Source organism: Dermacentor variabilis, chromosome 11, assembly GCF_050947875.1.
Source record: "Dermacentor variabilis isolate Ectoservices chromosome 11, ASM5094787v1, whole genome shotgun sequence".
NCBI lineage: Eukaryota > Metazoa > Arthropoda > Arachnida > Ixodida > Ixodidae > Dermacentor > Dermacentor variabilis.
In genome coordinates this window covers 39,301,884-39,321,675 of record NC_134578.1, presented here as the reverse complement: position 1 = coordinate 39,321,675, position 19,792 = coordinate 39,301,884, and the positions used below count along the sequence as shown (strand labels likewise).

The 19,792-nt window shown below is 46.7% G+C and overlaps 1 protein-coding gene across 1 annotated transcript; it reads left to right on the top strand.

The window, feature by feature from the left end:
- The first annotated feature begins 11,094 nt into the window (after positions 1-11,094).
- LOC142564326 (uncharacterized) lies at positions 11,095-15,926 on the top strand. The gene is made up of 4 exons (XM_075675294.1): positions 11,095-11,403; positions 13,297-13,368; positions 14,243-14,332; positions 15,740-15,926. The coding sequence occupies exons 1-4, from the start codon at positions 11,155-11,157 to the stop codon at positions 15,890-15,892; spliced, it is 564 nt and encodes a 187-aa protein (XP_075531409.1). The 5' UTR covers positions 11,095-11,154; the 3' UTR covers positions 15,893-15,926.
- The last annotated feature ends 3,866 nt before the right edge of the window (positions 15,927-19,792 follow it).

The window sequence follows — 19,792 nt, the reverse complement described above, 5'->3', positions numbered from 1 at the left end:
GACATTTACAGAACATTTATTTTAACATGCACTGCTTTTTCTTCTTGGCTTTATGTAATATTTTATCATTTTTCCTCCTCCATCTTTGCATTTTAGCATCACGAGAAAGGTCACATATGTTCATTGTTTTTGTTTTAAAAAAATGGGGACGCTTATGCTTCGCCTTTAAGAGTGGAATGCGATAGCATTCAAATATCCCTGACTGCTTCTCACGCTACCCGGCAACTGCGGCATACGTAACCGTAATGTTTACTGGGAAACGCCATGTGCGAAGGCGAGCCTTGTGGTAGAAACGCGGCCTCTGCGTGGGCCGATCCCGGAGGTAGTGCACAACCGCGCCAGAAAGATCATTTTCAGGTTTTTGTAATTGTGTCACCATTTTAATATATGATTCTGAGGAGATTTAACATAAAAGGCATGCGCTGTCGGTGTTTTGTTTCATCACATTTGTTTGTGGATTGTCAATCTCAAAACTCCGAGGAATAACTTTGAATCTAAGACGAGGAATGAGCAATTTTAGAGATTGAATGGCAATATAACACGCATATACCGCATGTCATATAGCAAGGCATGGTATATACATATACCTAAATATATAATTTAAATATAATGTAAACAGTTTTCTCCCGCGGGGACGCCGAACGCTGACACTGGATTTTCTGCGATACTGTCCCTTTAACGCTATCGCGTCAATATCTTTTGATAAGCGGGAATGTATGCTTTATGCTTAGCTTGAGGCCAACTCTGATTTTCTCTTCTGCATGCGAAGTACCAAATTGTCCTCGGTAAGTTACTGTTGAAGCGATTTGAATGTCAATGTTTAAATCTATAGAAGCTCTTGTGAACAGATTTTTACAATCTCGCCGTTCACTTTTTTTTTCTTACTGATAGACTGCGAAAAATCAGACCGTGTTTCCAAGGATACAGAAGCACTAACTTTACAACTCGTATCCCAATTCTGCACTCTGTATAATTAAGGCGCCTGACATACACAAATCTCATCTATCAGTTTATATGAAATTGATAGTTTGCTTATGTGACTTTACAAGTTAACTGTGTTTCACTTTCTTGGAATGTTCGGCATCTTTTTCGAAAATACTCTGTCCTAAATCAATACTCTGTTTAAAGCGGGCAGGTATAACTATTTCTTTTTCTTTATTTGACTTATTTAAAACGGCAGTAAATAAAAAAAATATCTAACATTTCCTTTGTACTTGGATAGGTGTCCTCAGAAGCTAATCGTGGTAAAAGTACACCTCACCGCTGTTTAAACTGTTTAAATTAGGTCGTTAACCTTTTTTACAGATATTGACAAAAAGCGGGAAGAATTCTAATTGAAATGTAGCATGAAGTTTCAAAATCTCTAAATCAACAGAGAAGTATCACGTGCGAATTCCCCAAACAGCATCTAAACACACACCGGCTGCTGAGCACGAGCTCGCGGGATCGAATCCCGGCCACGGCGGCCGCACTTCGATGCGGGCGAAATGCGAAAACACCCGTGTACTTAGATTTAGGGGCACGTTAAAGAACCCCAGGTGGTCGAAATTTCCGGAGTCCTGCACTACGGCGTGCCTCATAATCAGAAAGTTGTTTTGGCACGTAAAACCCCATAATATAATTTTTAACGCACACGCACGCACGCACACACACATACCGTCGTGTTGTTTTGAAAAATAACCAATAAATTCAATGGGATTTTTGAAACAGACTCAGGCAACAAGAGAGAGGGCTGCCGATCGACGTCTTCCATGTTTAACCACGGCGAGCCCACTATACGAATCGCAGGATCAGCGCTCCCGAAATATCGCAGGATCCCCATGTACTAGCTCTATCTCAAGTATGTAAGCTTTGTAACTGCGCGAAAAAACTGTCACTTGTGTATTTGGTTAGTTCCATATCTGTGCCCTAGCGCCCATACATCTTCAACAGCACGCGCATGACGTTTCACGTACCCCAGTGCGACTGCGCCCCCATACAGCATATATCCTTTTTTTTTTGTCGGCGTAGCAGATATATTTTTTATCGCCCTCTTCCGGTGCTATTGGTTGCTTCGAGTTCGTTTCTTGCAGGAGCCTCGACAGCGCAGTGTAACACACACTTTCAATGCAATGCAAATATCGCCGTACAAACATAATGCTTACAGCCGATACAGCCATGAAAAGATTCAAACTGGACTCGTGATCAATCGCCTTCCTTCAATGCTCTGCCTTTGAAAGGTAAATATCATTTTTTTCGCTGCTCACGCGAAATATCAAGAAACGCTTCCGAGGCGTTTAAACGAGCGCGCCAAGCGAGCGCGCCTTCGCTCAATACGTCAGGCGATCGTTAACAGCATTCATGCCAGGCATTCTGAAAACGTCATGCACCGGGGATACTCAAAAAGAGCGAAATAGATGGAGAGAAGGGGGGTCGCTTTCGTGAGTGCTAATAAAAGTGCCGCATTCAACGCGGTCGCACGCTGCACCAGAATCGGCAAGGTCTACACAGCTAGAGAAACCGTTAAACCTTGCTGCGTTCCTCGATCTCAATTGACTCGGTAGTTTTCCCCTAGGTTTGTAGTGTTGGGAACTCGCCGTTCAGTCCTAGGTTAGTCCTATCTACTGCGTTTACGTTGGCCACTTAGGCTAATTACCCAGGTTCATTTTATTGTCGAATTGCCTTGGCATGCGAGAACGCTCGTGCAGGCTCTGTTGCCCTTTCCCGGAGAGGTCTGTTCCTTTCGTTTGTTAAGGTTTATTTCATTTTCCAAGTACTTGAGCAGGCCCGTAGTGTCCAACTAGCACGGTAGCCATGTGACCACATGCGTTAAACCAGCGTTTAAACCTTATGCAATTGCTGAGCCTATTCGTTAGGACTTCCTCAGTCTTCGGGCAGACTGCATCCGTGCCAAAGGCACCCTCGACATGAAGGCCATCACTGCCGTGGAAGCCTGGCGAGACAATCGCGAAGGCAGCGCCGTGGTGAGGCAGTATCTGAAACTACTTCGCGTGCTGGGCTGCTGCTTCGTGGAGGGCCTATTCTCCGAAGACGCGTCCCAGCTGGAAGCCAACCGATGCTCCTGGTACCTCGCGTACAGCGCGTTCGTCCTTTCGGCGCTGTGGACCACCGCGGTCGTCAACATCGTCCGCTTCCTGGTGGACGGCACCATAATGTCCGAGATCCTGGCCATCGCCTGCTTCATGTACATCGTCCAGCTCACGAGCGTGGTCGGGCCGGCTTTCTTCAACGCGCCCACCATCGTGCGGGCCTTGGCGAAGAGTGCGCGCTTCGAGCTCAGGAACCCCAGCCGGCGCTTGGTGGGCGAGCTTGGCCGAGAGAAGGTGAGGGAGCTGTTTGAACTGTTGGAGGCGCTCGGATCGTTCAGTGTTACGGGAAGTAATTAACATTAAGCTTTAATTAGCTCGACGCCAGTATTACCGCCCTATGATTACCCTGAGCGTGTACATGTACCATACTTATTGTATGCATTCAACTCCCGTTAATTCGACTTCTCGCTTAATTCGAGCGCGCTGGGAAGTCCTGGCAAGAAACCAGACATTAGTATAACAAGAAAGCTCGTCTAGTTCGAATGCGAACGCGTGTTGCCTCGGTTCTATTCTACCCCCACCGGTCATCATCATGCCTGCAGCGGTCATCATCATCATGATGACCGCTGCAGGCATGAGCTCCTGCGGTGGCGTAGAGGTAGAGTACCCGCCTCGCGTGCAAGAGGACCGTGGTTCGAATCCCGGTGCTGCGCAATTTTCCACCGGTTAAAAAAAACGTGTTTTGATAAAATTGCATAAACAGGCCTGGAGTGCGGCCTGATCCCGGTGACCAGAACCGGTAATGCACTCTCTCACCAGAGCAGGATTGGCCACCCTGGTGCAGTACTTGGCCGCAACCTCCTATATGAATACAACAATCATATCACCAGTAATCTAGATCAAACAGCGACATTGTTATCTTTAGTTTCGCGAAAGTGCGATTGACAGCTCGTTGCTATATTTGAGAAAAACGTGTTATATACTGATTATGTCTGCCTTAGATATCCTAATTAGAGCACCTTGGACTCTACCGATGTCTGTGTTTGTTGCAGAGTTATGAAGTCGTGAATTTGATACATCAATCTCTGTGAAAGTTCTCCAATTTCTATAAGATTTCGTTTTAAAAAATTGGGGTTCGAAATTAAAGACAATAAATTCTTGCAGCACTCAGGAAAATATCCACTTTTATTCATAAATGCAACAACTTTCACTAAAATTCGCTCGGCGACGGCGCAATGGGTGCGTATACAGGGTGTCCCAGCTAACTTTAGCCAGAGTTTAAAAATATGCGGGTGCCACGTAGTTGGACGGAACCAAAGTAACGTTATTTGCCGTTGCTTGAAAATACTCAGATTATATTTTGCATTCCGCCTAATTACATAATTTGCCTTAATTAGTTGATCGACTTCTCAATTATGATTAGAGGAAAAATGTCCATGATAAAATTTTCTAGCAACATGAAAAACTCCCAATACAGCTTTCTGTTGCTCAATACGTGTTATATAAAAGTGTTTTCCTAGCGTGAAAGAATCCTGCGAATACACGCTAAGTGCTCCGAGCGGCCAGTCGTGCTGAAATCTTGCGTGTATTTGCGAGATTCTTTCACGCTCGGAAAAACCTTTATGTCGCACGTATTGAGCAACAAAAACTGTATTGGGAGTTTTTCATGTTGCTCTAAGTTTCCCATTTAGACGTTTCATGTAATTAGAATATTTTATAAGTTGAATAAATAATTAATATTAATTATCTGGATAGGCGGAATGAAAAAAAATCTGGGCATCTCCAAGCGACGGAAAACAATTATTACCTTGGTTCTGTCCAGCTACGTGGCATTTGCACATTTTTAAAGTTTGGCTAAACTTACGTGGGACGCCCTGTATATGTTTGCGGTGCAAAAAGTTGGGTGGGTATGAGCTGATGCATGTTAAGAAGTAAATCGTTTTTCTTTGCATTGATTTAACCGATTTCGTTGGAGAGCGCTGAAATTAAAAGAATGCCATAATAATTCTGCCCTTGACATAGATACTAAATTTGAATGAGCAGACTGTCTTTAAAGTACTGACGTGATTCAGTTTAAAGAAACATAAAAAGCCAAGCTTACTATAGGTTTTGTCAACACTGAAGTAAGTCTCGCACTCCTGTACAAGGTTTCTTCTAGCTCCCTTGAAACGGAAGAAACTAACAGAGTATGTCAGAGTTGTAAAAGCTGCAGAAAATGATACGTCATCGTCTTGAAAGTTCTCCCATTTTCCTACAATTTTTTCTTGAAGCTTCAGTGCACGGGGTATGGGAAACTCTTCCGGCAGTTCCTATATTATACATTTCTCGTTTAAATGCAGCAACCTTTGTTAAAATGGGTACCGTGATGAGGCAATGGGAGCAATTTTGCCTTTGGGATGCATAAAATTTGACGGGTATGATCCTAAAAGAAAGCAACCGTAGCGGACGGAGCCGCAAGTAAGGCGCAAGTGAGTGAAGCCCCGCCATGAAACAGCGAAAGAAAAAGTGAAGCTTGCGACAGTACCTTACATTGTGGGAACATGCGAAGTCCTTACAATAATGTGTGAGGGCTACGCTGTGCAAATCGCCCACGTCTCTTCCCGAAAACTTGGCCAAAAGCTGGTCCGCGCGAAAGACAATTTGAAGCAAACGAACCACCCGGGATTGAACTACAAGGTACCACGCAATGAGTGTGACGTGTCGTACGTCGGCGAGAGCGCAATCTTTAAACAGCGCTTGAAGCAACACATGAATGACGTCTCCAGGGCCCATACAACCGCGAACGCCCTGGCGGAACATCGCGAACTAACCGGACGCAGCATTGACGGGGATTCGGCAGCCATCGTCGCAACTGAGAAACATTTATCGGCCCGTTTGTTTTCAGAATCACACTACAATCGACTGAACGTTCGATAAACAGGGCGCAGGGTGATCTTCCCGAGAGATACTCCCACGCGCTGCACCCCCCCCCCCCCAAAAAAAAAAAATTGTCGCGCGCTCTTGCTTGCATCTTCATTGTAATCGAGAGATACGTGCGGGGCGCAAAACGTCATGTTTTAATAACTTTATTCTATCTTTATTTTATCCGTGCCGTGCACATGTTTTTTAGCACTAGTATGTTTCCTTGCCAAACGAGTTTTCTTCGAACACTAGACTATGAACTGTACACAATGCGTCAAAAGATCTGCAGTGAATGGTCATTTCCCCCATGCGTTCCTCTCTGGTATTCATGTTTCGAGTGGCTGTCCTTAAAGATATAGCTCCATAGACGCCACGTGCTATCATCTGTTATTCGTCTGCTGCACGCATAAGGTATGTGCAAGAGCGATGTCGTATGCTAAGTCACCCAGCAGGCCTGGACGCCGCCTGCCGGAAGCGTACGAGCGCCGTCTTCGCCGGAACTACGTGGCAGTGACGGTTTTCATCGTGGGCCAGATAGCCATGAAGATCTACTTTCTCGTGATGATCTTCCTCCCGCTGGACAGCGCTGCCAGCGTGGCTCGCTTCAGCGCCATCTTGGCCATCACGGCGGTGGCGACCGTCTGGTCGGGCGCTCCTGCCGTCTGCACGACTCTGGTCGGTCGCTGGCTTAGCGCCCACGTCCGCCTTATTCGTACGAACCTGGAGATTGTAGGTACGTGGTGGGAATTAAGCACAGTCAAAATATATATATATATACCATCCGGAAAATAAATGTTGAATTTTGAGGGTGTTTCTGGTCCCAATTGGGCAGCCATACATCATCCTGTCGTAAATTCGTGTCCGCCGTAGCGAAATCATGTGTCCGGATCCTGATGTCTTGAAGAAAGGTCGAAAGCTGGTATTGTTGCTGTGCGTCTCTACCAGAATGCCTGAAGACGGCACGAAAAGGCGAGGTCGCGTTGTCACATGTTCTCCCGTCCTTTCGTGCTGTCCCCACTGTCCAAGCATTCTCACATCTTGTTGAATGGACCACTAAAGAGTAACCCTAAATTTGTTCAGATTTGCAAAATACTTAAAAACTTCTTCGCTCACAGCAGGAAAACGTTTGTGGTGGTAGGAAATTTAAACTCCTGCGGTAACCCGGTATAAGTATTCAGTGTTGCTACAGCTACCGGTTTTCTTGTCTTTTCAACTTTTTAATGATTCAGTGATAAATGTCTGTAATCTAACGGTTTTTGGAATTTTCAAAAAAGAAAACAAATGTGAAATTTACTGCTTTTTAAAAATTTTATACTTCTTCTACTGCTTTCGGTGAAATCTACAAATGCCTTATAGGGAATTTCAAAAGGGCGCTCCACATTTACTTTGCACAAGATATGTGCCGTGTTTTTTTTAAAGTTATTTAAGCCATGTTCAAAACACACTGAACGCTGGCATCCGAGGCGCTTCAAAACACTGTATGAAGGTAGCAACAACGAATTTTTTTTTTGCAATTATAATGTCTGAAATTGCCTGTCTGCCGCGTGATTTTTTAAACCACGCATACCGCGCCAAGAATTCTGTAGGTCATTGCAGATGGCACATCGCAGAACTAACAATAAGCAGCGGATCTGTGCCAGCAAATAATACCACTTTTCCCTGCGTAAAAAAAAAGCAAGATCTACAATATCTACAGATTTTTTATGCAGAAAGCTACTCACATTGTAGATGGCACATTGCAGAACTAACATTAAGCAGCGGATCTGTGCCAGCAACTAATACCACTTTACCACTTTTGCCTGCATAAAAGAAAGCAAGATCTACAATATCTACAGATTTATTATGCAGAAAGCTACTGCTATATTTTATGACTTGGGGCAACCCTTTGAGTATTATGGTGCGAAAAAACAAAGCAAGCAAACGCACATAACGGGCGTCAACCTAACCTCGTGACGAACAATTCCGCATTATGCGCTGCCATATCTTTATTGCTGTCCTGAACGAGCTCGTGCTCTCAGCGACGACTACCCGCAGCCAGTACGCTTATACATAAAAGTATAGACCACCAGGTCTCAGACTTCAGTATTTTGCACGTATTTTGCGAACGATCCCAGGATGAGTCGACGATACCAAATGGGCCTTGAACTTCGGCAGGAATAATCCTTCATTTCTGAGAGAGTTAGATAATATCCGCGATCTGCATGCATGGAATTGCTATAGAGGTTCGCGCATGTGATGGCAGGATTGTGTTTTCTTGGGATGTTAAGGCCCCCAGAGCTCAAAATAAAAAAAAATACGTTATAGCAATGCTTTTGTTTGAGCGAGCTGTTCAGACATAGGATATGTGTTATGAACATCATTTAATAGTAAGAGCAATGAAATAATGATAACCAATAAATCACTCAAATGTTTGTTGAGGTGCCCAGGAACAACTACGGTGGTGCACCTTCGTACTGGTGAACTTAAAGAATAATATGCCAGACGAATTGTACGCAGAAGACAAATCTGGTTTAAAAAAAGAATGTTAGAGCAACAAACAGGGAAACAGATCGAAGACGAGGAGGCGGTGTGAAAGAGAGTGAATTATACAAGATGATTATCTACATACATACAGAACACAGGAAATGAACTCTGAAATATGTCAATGCAGACAGAATACTTATTACGTGTTTTTTGGAGTCGAGCAATAATAATAAGACTAATAAGAATGAAATCTTGGTGTTGCACGAACACTCCATAGTACGGGACTGCCAGAGCCTAACAGGGCTTGAAGGGCAGAGCCCGACGATTGAGCATACCGAACCAGATACCAGTCAAACGACAAAACAGAAGTGTAAATTCAGCTGGTTACAAATGTAATTTCTTTTGTCTTCGAATTTTCGAGCGCGTCAGACGAGTGTGTCTGAGCAACTAAACTTGTTCAAACAAAAGCTGTTATAACCCGGTATTCCGTGAAGATTATTGCGTTTAAGTATAGTCGCGTGCAGTCCGAGCTGCAACATGGTGCCAAGTTCAAAACGGAATGAGGCTGCATGGCACCGCCGAAATACGAAAAATTGGCGTACAGAAAAAGCCACAGTTTCGCCCGAAAGGCGAAGCGTCGATTTCGATAGCAAATGAGCGGACAGCTATGCGAAGTAAGGATAGTAGTTCTATCGGCCGTATAAACTTGTAAACATAGGCACGCTAACTAAATTAACACGCATGCTGTCACGCGCGCGCAGGACAACATGAACGAGATCTCGCTCGATGACCGCGGAAACTCGCTGACAAAATGCTGGAGCGAAGCAACGCGGCAGGAGCCGTGAGCGAATTGACCTTCGCGCTGTGTCTCGCATCAACGCGAAGCCGCAGAAACACAGCGTGCATCGGACTGTGCCCCCGTCGCAAATGGCTTTCAAGATACAACGGCCCGGGCGGGCGCGCGCAGCCGCCCGGTGTAGAACGCGTGCCCCCCCCCCCTTCCCCCCAACCCCTCCACGCTGTTCCCGGAGCTTCGCGCGGCGGAAGACGGCGTGCTTCCTCCCCGCTTCCCTCCTCTGCCTGCGCGAGATCGAGTTGGAATCTGATGATTGAGGAGAACTGTGGATCGTGGCTCAAACTCGCGCGCGAAACGGAGGAAAGTGGGGAGTCAGCGCGGGAGGGAGGTGCGGGGGGATTCTACTCCGCCAGCAACTGCTTACTTTGCGCGGCGGCGCGCGGTCGCGCGCGCTCTGTATCTTGAAAGCGATCTGCAGACTAATCATACCTTTGTGCGTGCTGTTCTTTAGCCGCTGCTTGCGTTGAAGCGTTAGACAGCACGAAGGTCACTTCGCTCGCTGTTGCTGCCGCGCTTGTTCACGCCAGCGTTTTAAATGACAGCGAATGTCATCAGTCATCGAGTGTCCGCGTTCATCGAGTGTAATGCATTCATGTTTGTCTGTGCACGGTGACAACATCGTTGTTAATTCAGTTGGCCAGCACATGTTTACTAGTGTTTACGGCTGATAATAAGACTACTATCCTTACTTATTGCTGTCTACTAATTTGCTATCGCATTCGATGCTTGGCCTTTCAGCGAAAGAGCGATTTTTTTCCGGTTCTTCTTTTTCTTTCCCCCGCACGGCTGCCGCGGATGGACGGATGGAAAGATGGATGCTGTGAGCGTCGTCTTTGAATCGGGGTCGTGGGTTGCGCCACCAGGCTCTTATTAATATTTTGTCTAATGTCTTACCCTCTAAGAAGAGTTTACACCCTTTGGAGTGCCCCTTCTGCCACACAACAATAATCATCATCTGCCTTGATGCGTTTCCTTTCTTTAACGCTGCGAGCCCGGTACATTCCAGTAACGAACGGCATGCGCGTTATCAGCATGACAGCATTCACGACAGGAAAGTAGCGGGCGCGGCGTTTTCAAGAAAGGAAACGCATCAAGGCAGATGACGATTATCGTTGTGTGGCAGAAGGGGCACGCCAAAGGGTGTAAACTGTTCTTAGAGTGTAGCTATGATTGAAAAGAAGGAAAAGAAAAAGAAAACAAGAAAATAAAAAAAACAGAGCTCCCAGCATCAAGTTTTCTTAACCACTACTGGGAATTTTGTTTTGTGCGCCTCCGTTGGTTGTGATCTCCCTACTTTTGTACTACGCGGATGCGCGGAGGCGAGCGCCATCTACTGGTGTTGCAAGGAACCCAATGGCTGGGACGTGCGGGTCCTCCGCTGTGATTGGTTGACCTATTCGGCTAGAAAAGAGCCAGGCCACAGCACCCACGGTCACGAAAACCCGGCGAGCTTCACAAAAGAAAAACCTTGCTTTTAATACCGGTAAAAGTAACGGCGTTTGGTTCTCCAATTATTCTCATGTCGGCGCCCCCGCGCACTCTCGGCACTCTTTCGAACACAAGACACCGTGTTGCAGCTCGTAATCCACGCGACCGCACTTGGTAAAAAATCTGTGGCCACTTTGCCGAGCTAAACTGCGGTAGGCGAAAGCCTATCTATGACTGCCTCTCTTGCTGTTGTCTGAACTGTTCTGCGAACGACCGCCGTGGATCACGTGATTGATCACCGTTTTCTTGCGTACACGGGCACTCACTGTGCACGGACACGCACGACCCACTAAAGGCTTACGCCTTAAAACGCCTGCTTCGGCCGGTAACGACGGGCGTCCTTGTGTTTCAGCCGCACAGAGACAGCACCGAGGCAGCGACCGCGTCTCCGGCGGCACGCCGCTCTTCACCACCGACATGCTGGTGGCGACGCGGCGGGACCTATCCGAGCTGCGACGCATCCTTCGCGCCTGGAACGGCTCGCTGCAGCCCGGTCTGCTGGCGCAGTTCGCCAGCGACTCGCTGGGCATGTGCACCGCCCTGTACATCCTGCTGGCGGGCGAACAGCGCTGCGTCCGCGTCGTGGCGCAGGCACTGGTGCGGTCGGCGCTCGCCGGGTTCGTCCTGTTCGTGGCCACCTGGAGCTCGGACGACGTCGCCAAGCAGGTGCCGCGAGACCGCGGCGGGGAAGGGGGTTGGAGGCGTGGCCTCCGAGACGGGAGCGCGCGCCCCGATCTCGGATGCCATTGTTGGAGTTATGGGTTCCCCAGAAAAATTGACCGGACTGAACCCTGACTGCATGTCATGTTGACCGCAAATAAAGAAGGGGGCAGTGGAAGAGAACACGAAAGCGTCATGGGTGGTACGTCGTCTTTGTGTTTTCTTCCGCTGTCCCCGTCTTTATTTGCGGTCAATATGATATGCATTAAACACCAACTAGGCTAAACTGACGTTCCTCTGAACCGTGACGCTGCGATCGTTCCTGCGAGGCGGGAACGACGGGCGATGCGTTAATTTGCCTTCTTCGTGCTCGTGTGGTCGTGGCTAGTGACTTTTCCGCGGTGTTATTTGTGGCGCTTTAACTTTATTAATAAGGTGTTGAGGCGGGTGAGTCGGAATGGCGAGCCCATGGAATCGATAAGCGTAGCATGTGCGCAAGAGGACAAACAACGACTAGAACACGTTCTAGTCGTTTTGGATGCTTGTGCCCGTGAACTGCGCTTATAGGTAGCAGTGTTTGTTTTCCTAAATTTCCATGATATCATATTTCTTTTTTATAAACGCGCGCAGCTAGACAATAAATTTCTGCGCCCACACATAACAATTGCAAATTGTTGAATTTACAAGGGCCTCTCCAGTTCTATCTCGTTCCTGCGTGCTTTTTTTTTTCTTAGTAATTTGCTCCGACACCACAGCGCCGCGCGGCACGTGAGTTTCACTTCGTGGGTTTCAAAGTTTGGGTCGCTGTGCCGCTGTAATAGTTATAGAACCTCGCTAAGTTAATTGTTTTGAAGCACGAAGGTTCTTTAGGAATGCAATGTAGCCGATCTACGCTGATAAAAAGGGTAACTGAGGCGGAGCAGAAGTCGCTAACATTTATGGAGGCACGGTTACCTTTAAAATATTATCGAGTTTTACGTGCCAAAACCACTTTCCGATTACGAGGCACGCCGTAGTGGAGGACTCCGGAAATTTCGACCACCTGGGGCTCTTTATCGTGCACCTAAATCTAAGTACACGGGTGTTTTCGTCCCCATCGAAATGCGGCCGCCGTGGCCGGGATTCGATCCCGCGTCGTCGTGCTGAGCAGCCCAACACCATATCGCCACAGAGCAACCACGGCGGGTTCACGGTTACCTGATGCTCAAATTTCAAGGTGGAGCCTCGGCCCTTCTTTAGTTTTTTGTGCCTTTTCCGCATTTAATAAACCTCCTGTCGCGGTCTCCGATGTCGCGCGGTTACATATCGGCGGCCATGAACCAAAATGAACGCCGCAAAGAAATTATGTTACTTGCGCCGCCATCTTGTGCCAGTCAAAGACGCCGCATAGACGCCGCACTCGCTTCCAGCAAATAAGTTCATTCAGTATAGTTTCTAAAGCAGGTAACGTCGGCGTCAGCAGCCACTGAAAAAAGTCACTGTGGTCATATAACAATACGTTGCTTGTGAGTCGATGCTGCGCCTAGTTTGCCACTGACTCTGTGATACGTCTAAAGCTAAGTCATTGATAATGGAGAGTTTTTGATTAGGGGGACGCAAGCGTCGGGGCCCCCTTGCGCATGCGCAGTATACCGTCGCCCCAACGGTTCCGTCCCCCTAATCTAAGACTCTCTAATAAAGGGCCATAGAAGGTGTGTTCTCAGGGCAAACATCCTAAAAATGCGCGCTCCCCAGCGCTAAACTCCTCCATCCCCTCCTCCTTTTCTGTTCACGGCATTCTAAAGCTTGCAGTTTGGCAAGTATGATGCTGTGTCTTCTCAAAGCAGGTCAATGAACAAACATTCTTATTATTTTTTTTGTTCTGGTGCTATTGTTCACGATTGCTTTCTTTATTTTCAGGTGGAGAAGCTTAAGTACAACATTGACTCGTACGTGGAAAGCGGTCTCGTGTGCCCTCGGTCACGGAAAGAGGTATTGCATGCATACCGCGAACAATGCATAGCAGTGACAGAAATAAGGGAATGAATTGCTTCGGTCATAAGTTAGTAAATGGCTTGGTGCACTTCACTGGGTTTTAGACAATAAATTTCTGTTATTCTTTTTTTCCCACATTTTTCTCAACATTATATCCGGATAAGCGCCAATTTTACCGTGCTTTGTGCTCAAAGGAAATACCAGGTGACTATTGTAGTGGAAAAAAGAACTATTAAAAATAACCTTTGTCGTATAACGCAATTCTGTCATACCACTTAAACTCAGTCACTTAAAGCAACAGACATTGCTTGCAAGAGAACCCGCAGAGTGATGTTGGCATATCAGCGAATTTCAGTAATTATTACTCTGATAAGTACCTTTAAGGCAGACGTACCGAGTGTAGAATTGAACTCATACAGGTACGGAGTTGTATACACTTAACCGAAATTCTTCTCTTTTCACCAGTTCTGAGAAATCAGTCTTCAAACTCTGTGGCGACTGTTTTATGGCACATATCAGAACTGCATCCTGCTGCTCAACTGATGTGTTGCCAATACTGCTGATTTCAAATACCACTATAGGACATCCCCATCTTAATTTAATAATCACAAATTACTGAAGATTTGTTACCTTACACTTCACTGAGATCTTGTTGAGCAAGTGTTTCCCGCTTCTACACGTGATTAATCTGTTGTGACCGGATTGGTATATCTGCTTCAGGAGATCACTATTCAGTTTCTTTACACTCAAGAGGATCACTTATTATTAGCATATTCACCCTTGCCTGTCTTTGTCAACTCAGTCAGGCATCACCTATCCGTGTTACTTATCTCGGAGATAAGCTTCACAAACTTCCATTATTTTTCTTTAGTTTCAGACATTTCTGCTATCATTGAGCAGCAAAGAGTTCCTGTTCACGGCTACTGGATTTTTCGACTTGAAGCTGTCCCTATTGTCGAAGGTGAGTAGCTTATCGAAGCCTCACTGACTTTGCAGTGAAGATGGCAAGCGCGCAATGCACTATAAGATATGGAATAAAGATCGCGGTGACCTCAACGTGATGTGTGCTTATTACGATGTGTTAAGACGTGAACCAAAGTGAAAAAATAAATATGAAAGACAATACGACAAGGCAAGGAAAGATCGTCTGCCCTTGTGATTTTCTTTATTTCTTTTCGCTTTAGTTTGTGTCTTAACTCATCGGAATAAGTATAAACCGGCTATTCCAGCTGCAAGTATAGTGGTACTTGAAATATGGTTTTTGAATTAATTCCGCTGGCTAGCCTGCCCTTTCGATCACCCCACAGCCTTTAGAAGATGCTTAAGTTCGGGAACTCCTATCAAAACACTTGGGAAGGGAGAAATCGTTTTCCTTGACAGCCCTATAGGTCCGAGTTTGATGAGGTTTGCTACATATGAAAAACAAAGATACAGTCTAGAGACGATGATTTATTTTGCGGTGCTTTTAGATATATCCCTGTTTTGTTAGCAAGGCTTTTTGCAAAAGACCTAGTAGACATTGTAACAACTTCATGTAACCTGTAAACTCGCGTGTCAGATTTTGTACTCTTCAGATGCTCTAACATACACTTTACGGAACTGCAATATTTCCTTTTGGTGCTGAGTTACGGACTCCTAAACTTCATGTTTCCATTTTCCTGACAAGTACCACTTTTGTTGGAATTTTTGTAGCACTTTCAGATCCGATATCAACATTTTACTACTCTAGTCACAAGAATTTGGATTTTTCTCTCAAATGCAACAAATTTTATTCGAATTGGTCCAGCTCATATATCATATTCTCATAAAATTTTCTCATAAAAGTATTTCTAGGTTTTCCATGCATTGAAATGGGAAAATACTAGTTGGCACCAGAGCTAAAAAGCTTCTTCTCAAGAGTTGTGTGGTGAACATCTTATTTAATTAGTCAGCACACAAACCTTAAGCATTTTCTGTAAATATTTCCTTAAATTCTAGTCAGCCTGTTTCAAGAGACAATTGTTAGCATGCTTCTATTTTTCTATGTTGAATTTAAATATGTTTGCATGAATGATGACAACAGCGAGAGCCCGTGATTTACAGATCAACTGCAATGCCCGCGTTCAGGGTAACCGCAATCACCAAGAAGGGCAGGAAGCACTGTCACGTAGTCACCCAGCGTCAGAGAAGTTATACATAGTCACCCCCGGAGTAGTTAGAGTGCGTGTATAGTTGATTAAGTGTTCTGCGCTTGAAGGGTGTTGCTTTCTTTTATAGAACAGCTCCTTTTATGTGTGACACTGTAAGCACTAACGCGTGCACAGACAACAATCTTTATTCCTAATTTAGCATATTGCTCATAGTAATGCAATTTGAATATTCTTTCCAGCTTGCCGGTGCCGTGTTTATACACACTACCATCCTCATCCAGATGATGCGCCTTGGTCGTGGCTGCGTTGGAACCGGGGTCCCTTCTGCAAAACAAGGCGAAGACGAAATGGGCGAGCACGGGAGGAATTACATCGCATCATACTTCTACTAGAAAATTTGTTTCTGCTGTAAAGCTGCATGGATAAACAAAAAATATTGGAGGCTTATCAAGGTTAAGCCCAGTGGACGCTTCGCAACCACTGGGCTTAACCTTAGCGTATCCTTAGCGTTTGGAGGCATCTTGACCGCATACACGCCCGGCGCAAAGACGCTGGCGCGGTTGCGGGCACAGAGACTGACGCGACGGCGGGCGCGCGCCGCTTCATCCCTGGCGTGACGTCACATATCACGTGATGCAGCGATGGTGGCGCCGCCGCCGCGTCGCGCGCGACGGCGCGAACCGAAGCGTGGAGGCCTCCGCCGGGCGACGTCCGACGCCGCGATATGAGGCCCCATCTGCAGCCGGTGTGACGTCATCACGTGACGTCACATCATGTGATCTCACTTCAGGGTCAATGGTGGCCACCGCCGGGAGGCGACCGACGGCGCGATATGAGGCCCCATCTGCAGCCGGTGTGACGTCATCACGTGACGTCATGTCACGTGACCCCACTTCAGGGTGAATGGTGGCCACCGCCGGGCGTCACGCGAAGGCCCGAAACCTAGGTTAATATGCTTCGCATAAAAGCCGCCGTACAAGAAAATGCACATACCTAAACAGAGTAACGCATTGGTGGGAACGCGAATACACCTACATTCGTAACTCGCATACTTGTCTCACAAACTTGCATTAGTGAATCTCCTGCTCGGAGGCCTCCGTTTACTGTATTCGCCTACAACGGAGAAACGCTTTCAGAGATCCGCAGTTGCGCAAAACTCGTAATGCGTATAGTGCGTTCGCATCGCTTCGTCGTTTTCGCGGCCAACCGCAGTGCGCACCCGCGCATGCGCTGTCGATAGCGGGACAGCACGGCGGCGGCGGAGTGAATGGGCCGCCGGTGACCGTATAAATGCTGTCGTACTAAGATGGTGCCACTTTCGCAAGATGGTGCGCAGAAGTTGAAGAGATGTATAATTGCTACGGTAACAAAATATATTACAACTCACTCACGAAGACCAATGCTGTCTTTGTCCGTAATGATGCTCCTTGCTGTTCTTTCGAAGGCGCATGCTTTGACGCAACCATCCTCCTCACCATCGACGAAGTGAACTGTGTGAAATGATCTATAGTCGGTGACGCCCCCAGAATCACAAACAGGTTCCACCCACACAGTCCATCTGTCCTCCACCTCTGAAAGATAGCCGAACGAGCTGGAGTCTGCTCACACCGCTTAATGACCTTGCTCTGCTAATGGAAACAATAGTCTTATTGGAAAATAAAAGCGAGTTGTTTCAAGCTAAAACGTTACAAGTGAATGAGAAGTCATATCAGAATCTACGATGAAATTCGCCCTATAGACATTTAGATTTCATTCTGAAACCGGTGTGACAAAGAACAGTCTGTAACGGGGGGGGGGGGTCTAAACATGCAAAACCGTTTGAATAAATACACGAATCTGTTCGGCTGGTGCAACTACTGCACAAACATGGACAGTGGTGCTTTCACCTGATTCCTGATTTACCGTGACAAGTGAAGGATTTTCATTGGCAACCAGTGAGTCATTTTACCTGCAATAGACACACTTGAACGCTGAGAAGTGGTACTGAATGGTGAATGCATGCTGTCATGAGTCATGGGCAAGACCTGTATGACAATGTGGAAAAGACGAAGACGCCGGTCGACGAAACGGAGAAGGGACCCGCAGGCGAGAAGCAAGTGAAGCGCGAGAGAAAAGAAGAAATTCAGAAAAAGAAGCAGCAGGCGGAGATGAGCTGGCATTGCCGACGTGGTCGAGAAGCAAGGCAGTGGCACCTCTAGCTGTGCTCTGGAGACGAGAGGCAGCAGCTTCGGGGACCACGGACCGGAGAGGGGACGTTCGTGAGTTGGCCAGCGACAGCTCCAGCTCCTGAGCCTCGACTGCGTCGCCGTGGCAGCGTTCCGCGGCTCCGGTCCAACCCCACGCTGCCCGTAACCGGTTGCTGTTCCGTGCAACGAAGACAATCGCCTAGCCACGTCAGCGGCACAACGGTCGACGGGCCCGGACCGCGTCCTGTGTCACGCGGGTCTCTGCGGAAGACAACGTCATCGCTCTCGTCGGAGGTCGACGCCCACGCTGCGTCGGAACCACGCAGGCCAGCGTCCTTTGCCACGCTGGGCCGGAGTTCGACATGACTGGCGACGGTCAGAACGTTCGTCTGATCGTGGCGTCGCGTTGGTTAGTCGAGCGGAGGAACTATATGTAGTATAGGGTTTGTTTGTTTATATGTGTACAGCTAGTTTTTGGAGTGTCTCGGGGATGTATAGCGTTTATAGTGGGCCAGTAAGGTAGTTTGCTGTTTAACATATTTCAATTGTGTCCCGGTCCATTTCTGGAGCACTAAAATTCGTGACACGTGCACTGTGCAGAAAAAGACAGCAACGCGCATGTAGTAAAGGAGTGCGTTGTAACACGCACCTTCCGGAAGTTGGTTGCAAGAATCGCGCGGCCACCTCGGCGGCGTGATTAGTTTGCAAGTCTCGTCTACAGCAGCGCTAACTACGTTTTGTGGTACTTCTGCAACGTTGTAGAACGATCTCGGCAGTCAAACAAAGCAATGTGCCCCAGACTGCAGACTCTGCGGGTGATAGTACGGGGTCATCTAGAAGAACACGGCGAAGCCGAATTACTTCACCGCTGGTCTACTCGGTACTTAACCGTCTCTCGGGGCAAAGTTTTTCTGCAGACAATATGATGCCCAAATTCTGTTTTTCTGAGTAGAGACTCCGTTGTAGTGTGTGCCCCGGGTGTGAATAATTTTCGAGGTTAACAATAATGCCTTTGCATATACATTGTAGTAGCGTCGTTGAAGTGTAAGTGGCAAAGTCAGTGTCAAGCAGACACCATTTGCTGTTTTGTTTGCTCCTTTGTTTTGTTTATCTCAAGTGCGATGCAGGTGCTCGATATGTTATAGTTTACGCAATGTTCATACCGCAGTTGTACGCACGCCTACGAGTGAATAAATTTTCTTGTGATCTATGCAAATTGTGTGCGTGTTGAAGAGGGCACATATAACCTATTATTTCTTATGTTGGCCACGAATATTAGCACACTCTGTGTCTGCTAATCATGCAATGCACCACATTTGTTACGACCGTAGCGCAGTGATTCTACTTGGCCTTTCAAATTCATATTCAAATTCAAGTTCATTGTTTCATTAGGAGTTCACATATAGACCCAATGCAGCTACTGACGTAGGCAGTGCGCTGTGGCGCTTTTGACAAGAGCGATTGCCAATTTTGGTGGCCGGTTTTTTTTTTCTCGCGCCATAGGAATACATAGGACCAAGAAGTTTCTAATTTAACTTCTCATAATGCAGAACAGTTATGAAGTGCCCATTTCGCGAGGGAGTTCACCTGACATCACAGAAGAACTCGCAAGGCCAACCAATAGGCATTTCAACGTAGATGTATCTTTAAAACGCACGGTATATAGCCGCAGTACCAACGCCATCAATGCGAGCTCATTGGGATGCACGCTGGCAAACACGTCAAGGCTCCCGAACTTGGTGTCCCGTTCAGCTCTCTTAAGTCGTTGAGAACCACTGATGATACTGGCCGTAGATGGCGCACGCGATAAGCTTCACATGCACATCGGCGATAACGTTTCCTCTAGTTTCGTTATGTTTCATCTTGAAGAGAATTAAAGATCGCCCAAGTCAGCAGAGCAAACCTGTTCGCTGTTAGTAAAACACATACACCATTCCTGAGCGTTATGGTACATAACTCACTGCAAAGGCCATCATTAACATACACTTTAGAACTTTGCCTACCCTTCGCCCATCCTGCTCCCTATTATTTTAAAACATAAATAAGGTGACTCATTTAGTTCACAGAGGACACCGCCGACAATATGCCGCGTCGAACTCTTTTTTT

What these genes read in the sequence shown, in the direction of transcription:
- LOC142564326 (XM_075675294.1), top strand. Translation starts at nt 11,155, where the DNA reads ATGCTGGTGGCGACGCGGCGGGACCTATCCGAGCTGCGACGCATCCTT. An exon ending in CGGACGACGTCGCCAAGCAG is followed by an intron (nt 11,404 to 13,296) that starts GTGCCGCGAGAC and finishes CTTTATTTTCAG; the next exon opens with GTGGAGAAGCTTAAGTACAA. An exon ending in GCCCTCGGTCACGGAAAGAG is followed by an intron (nt 13,369 to 14,242) that starts GTATTGCATGCA and finishes ATTTTTCTTTAG; the next exon opens with TTTCAGACATTTCTGCTATC.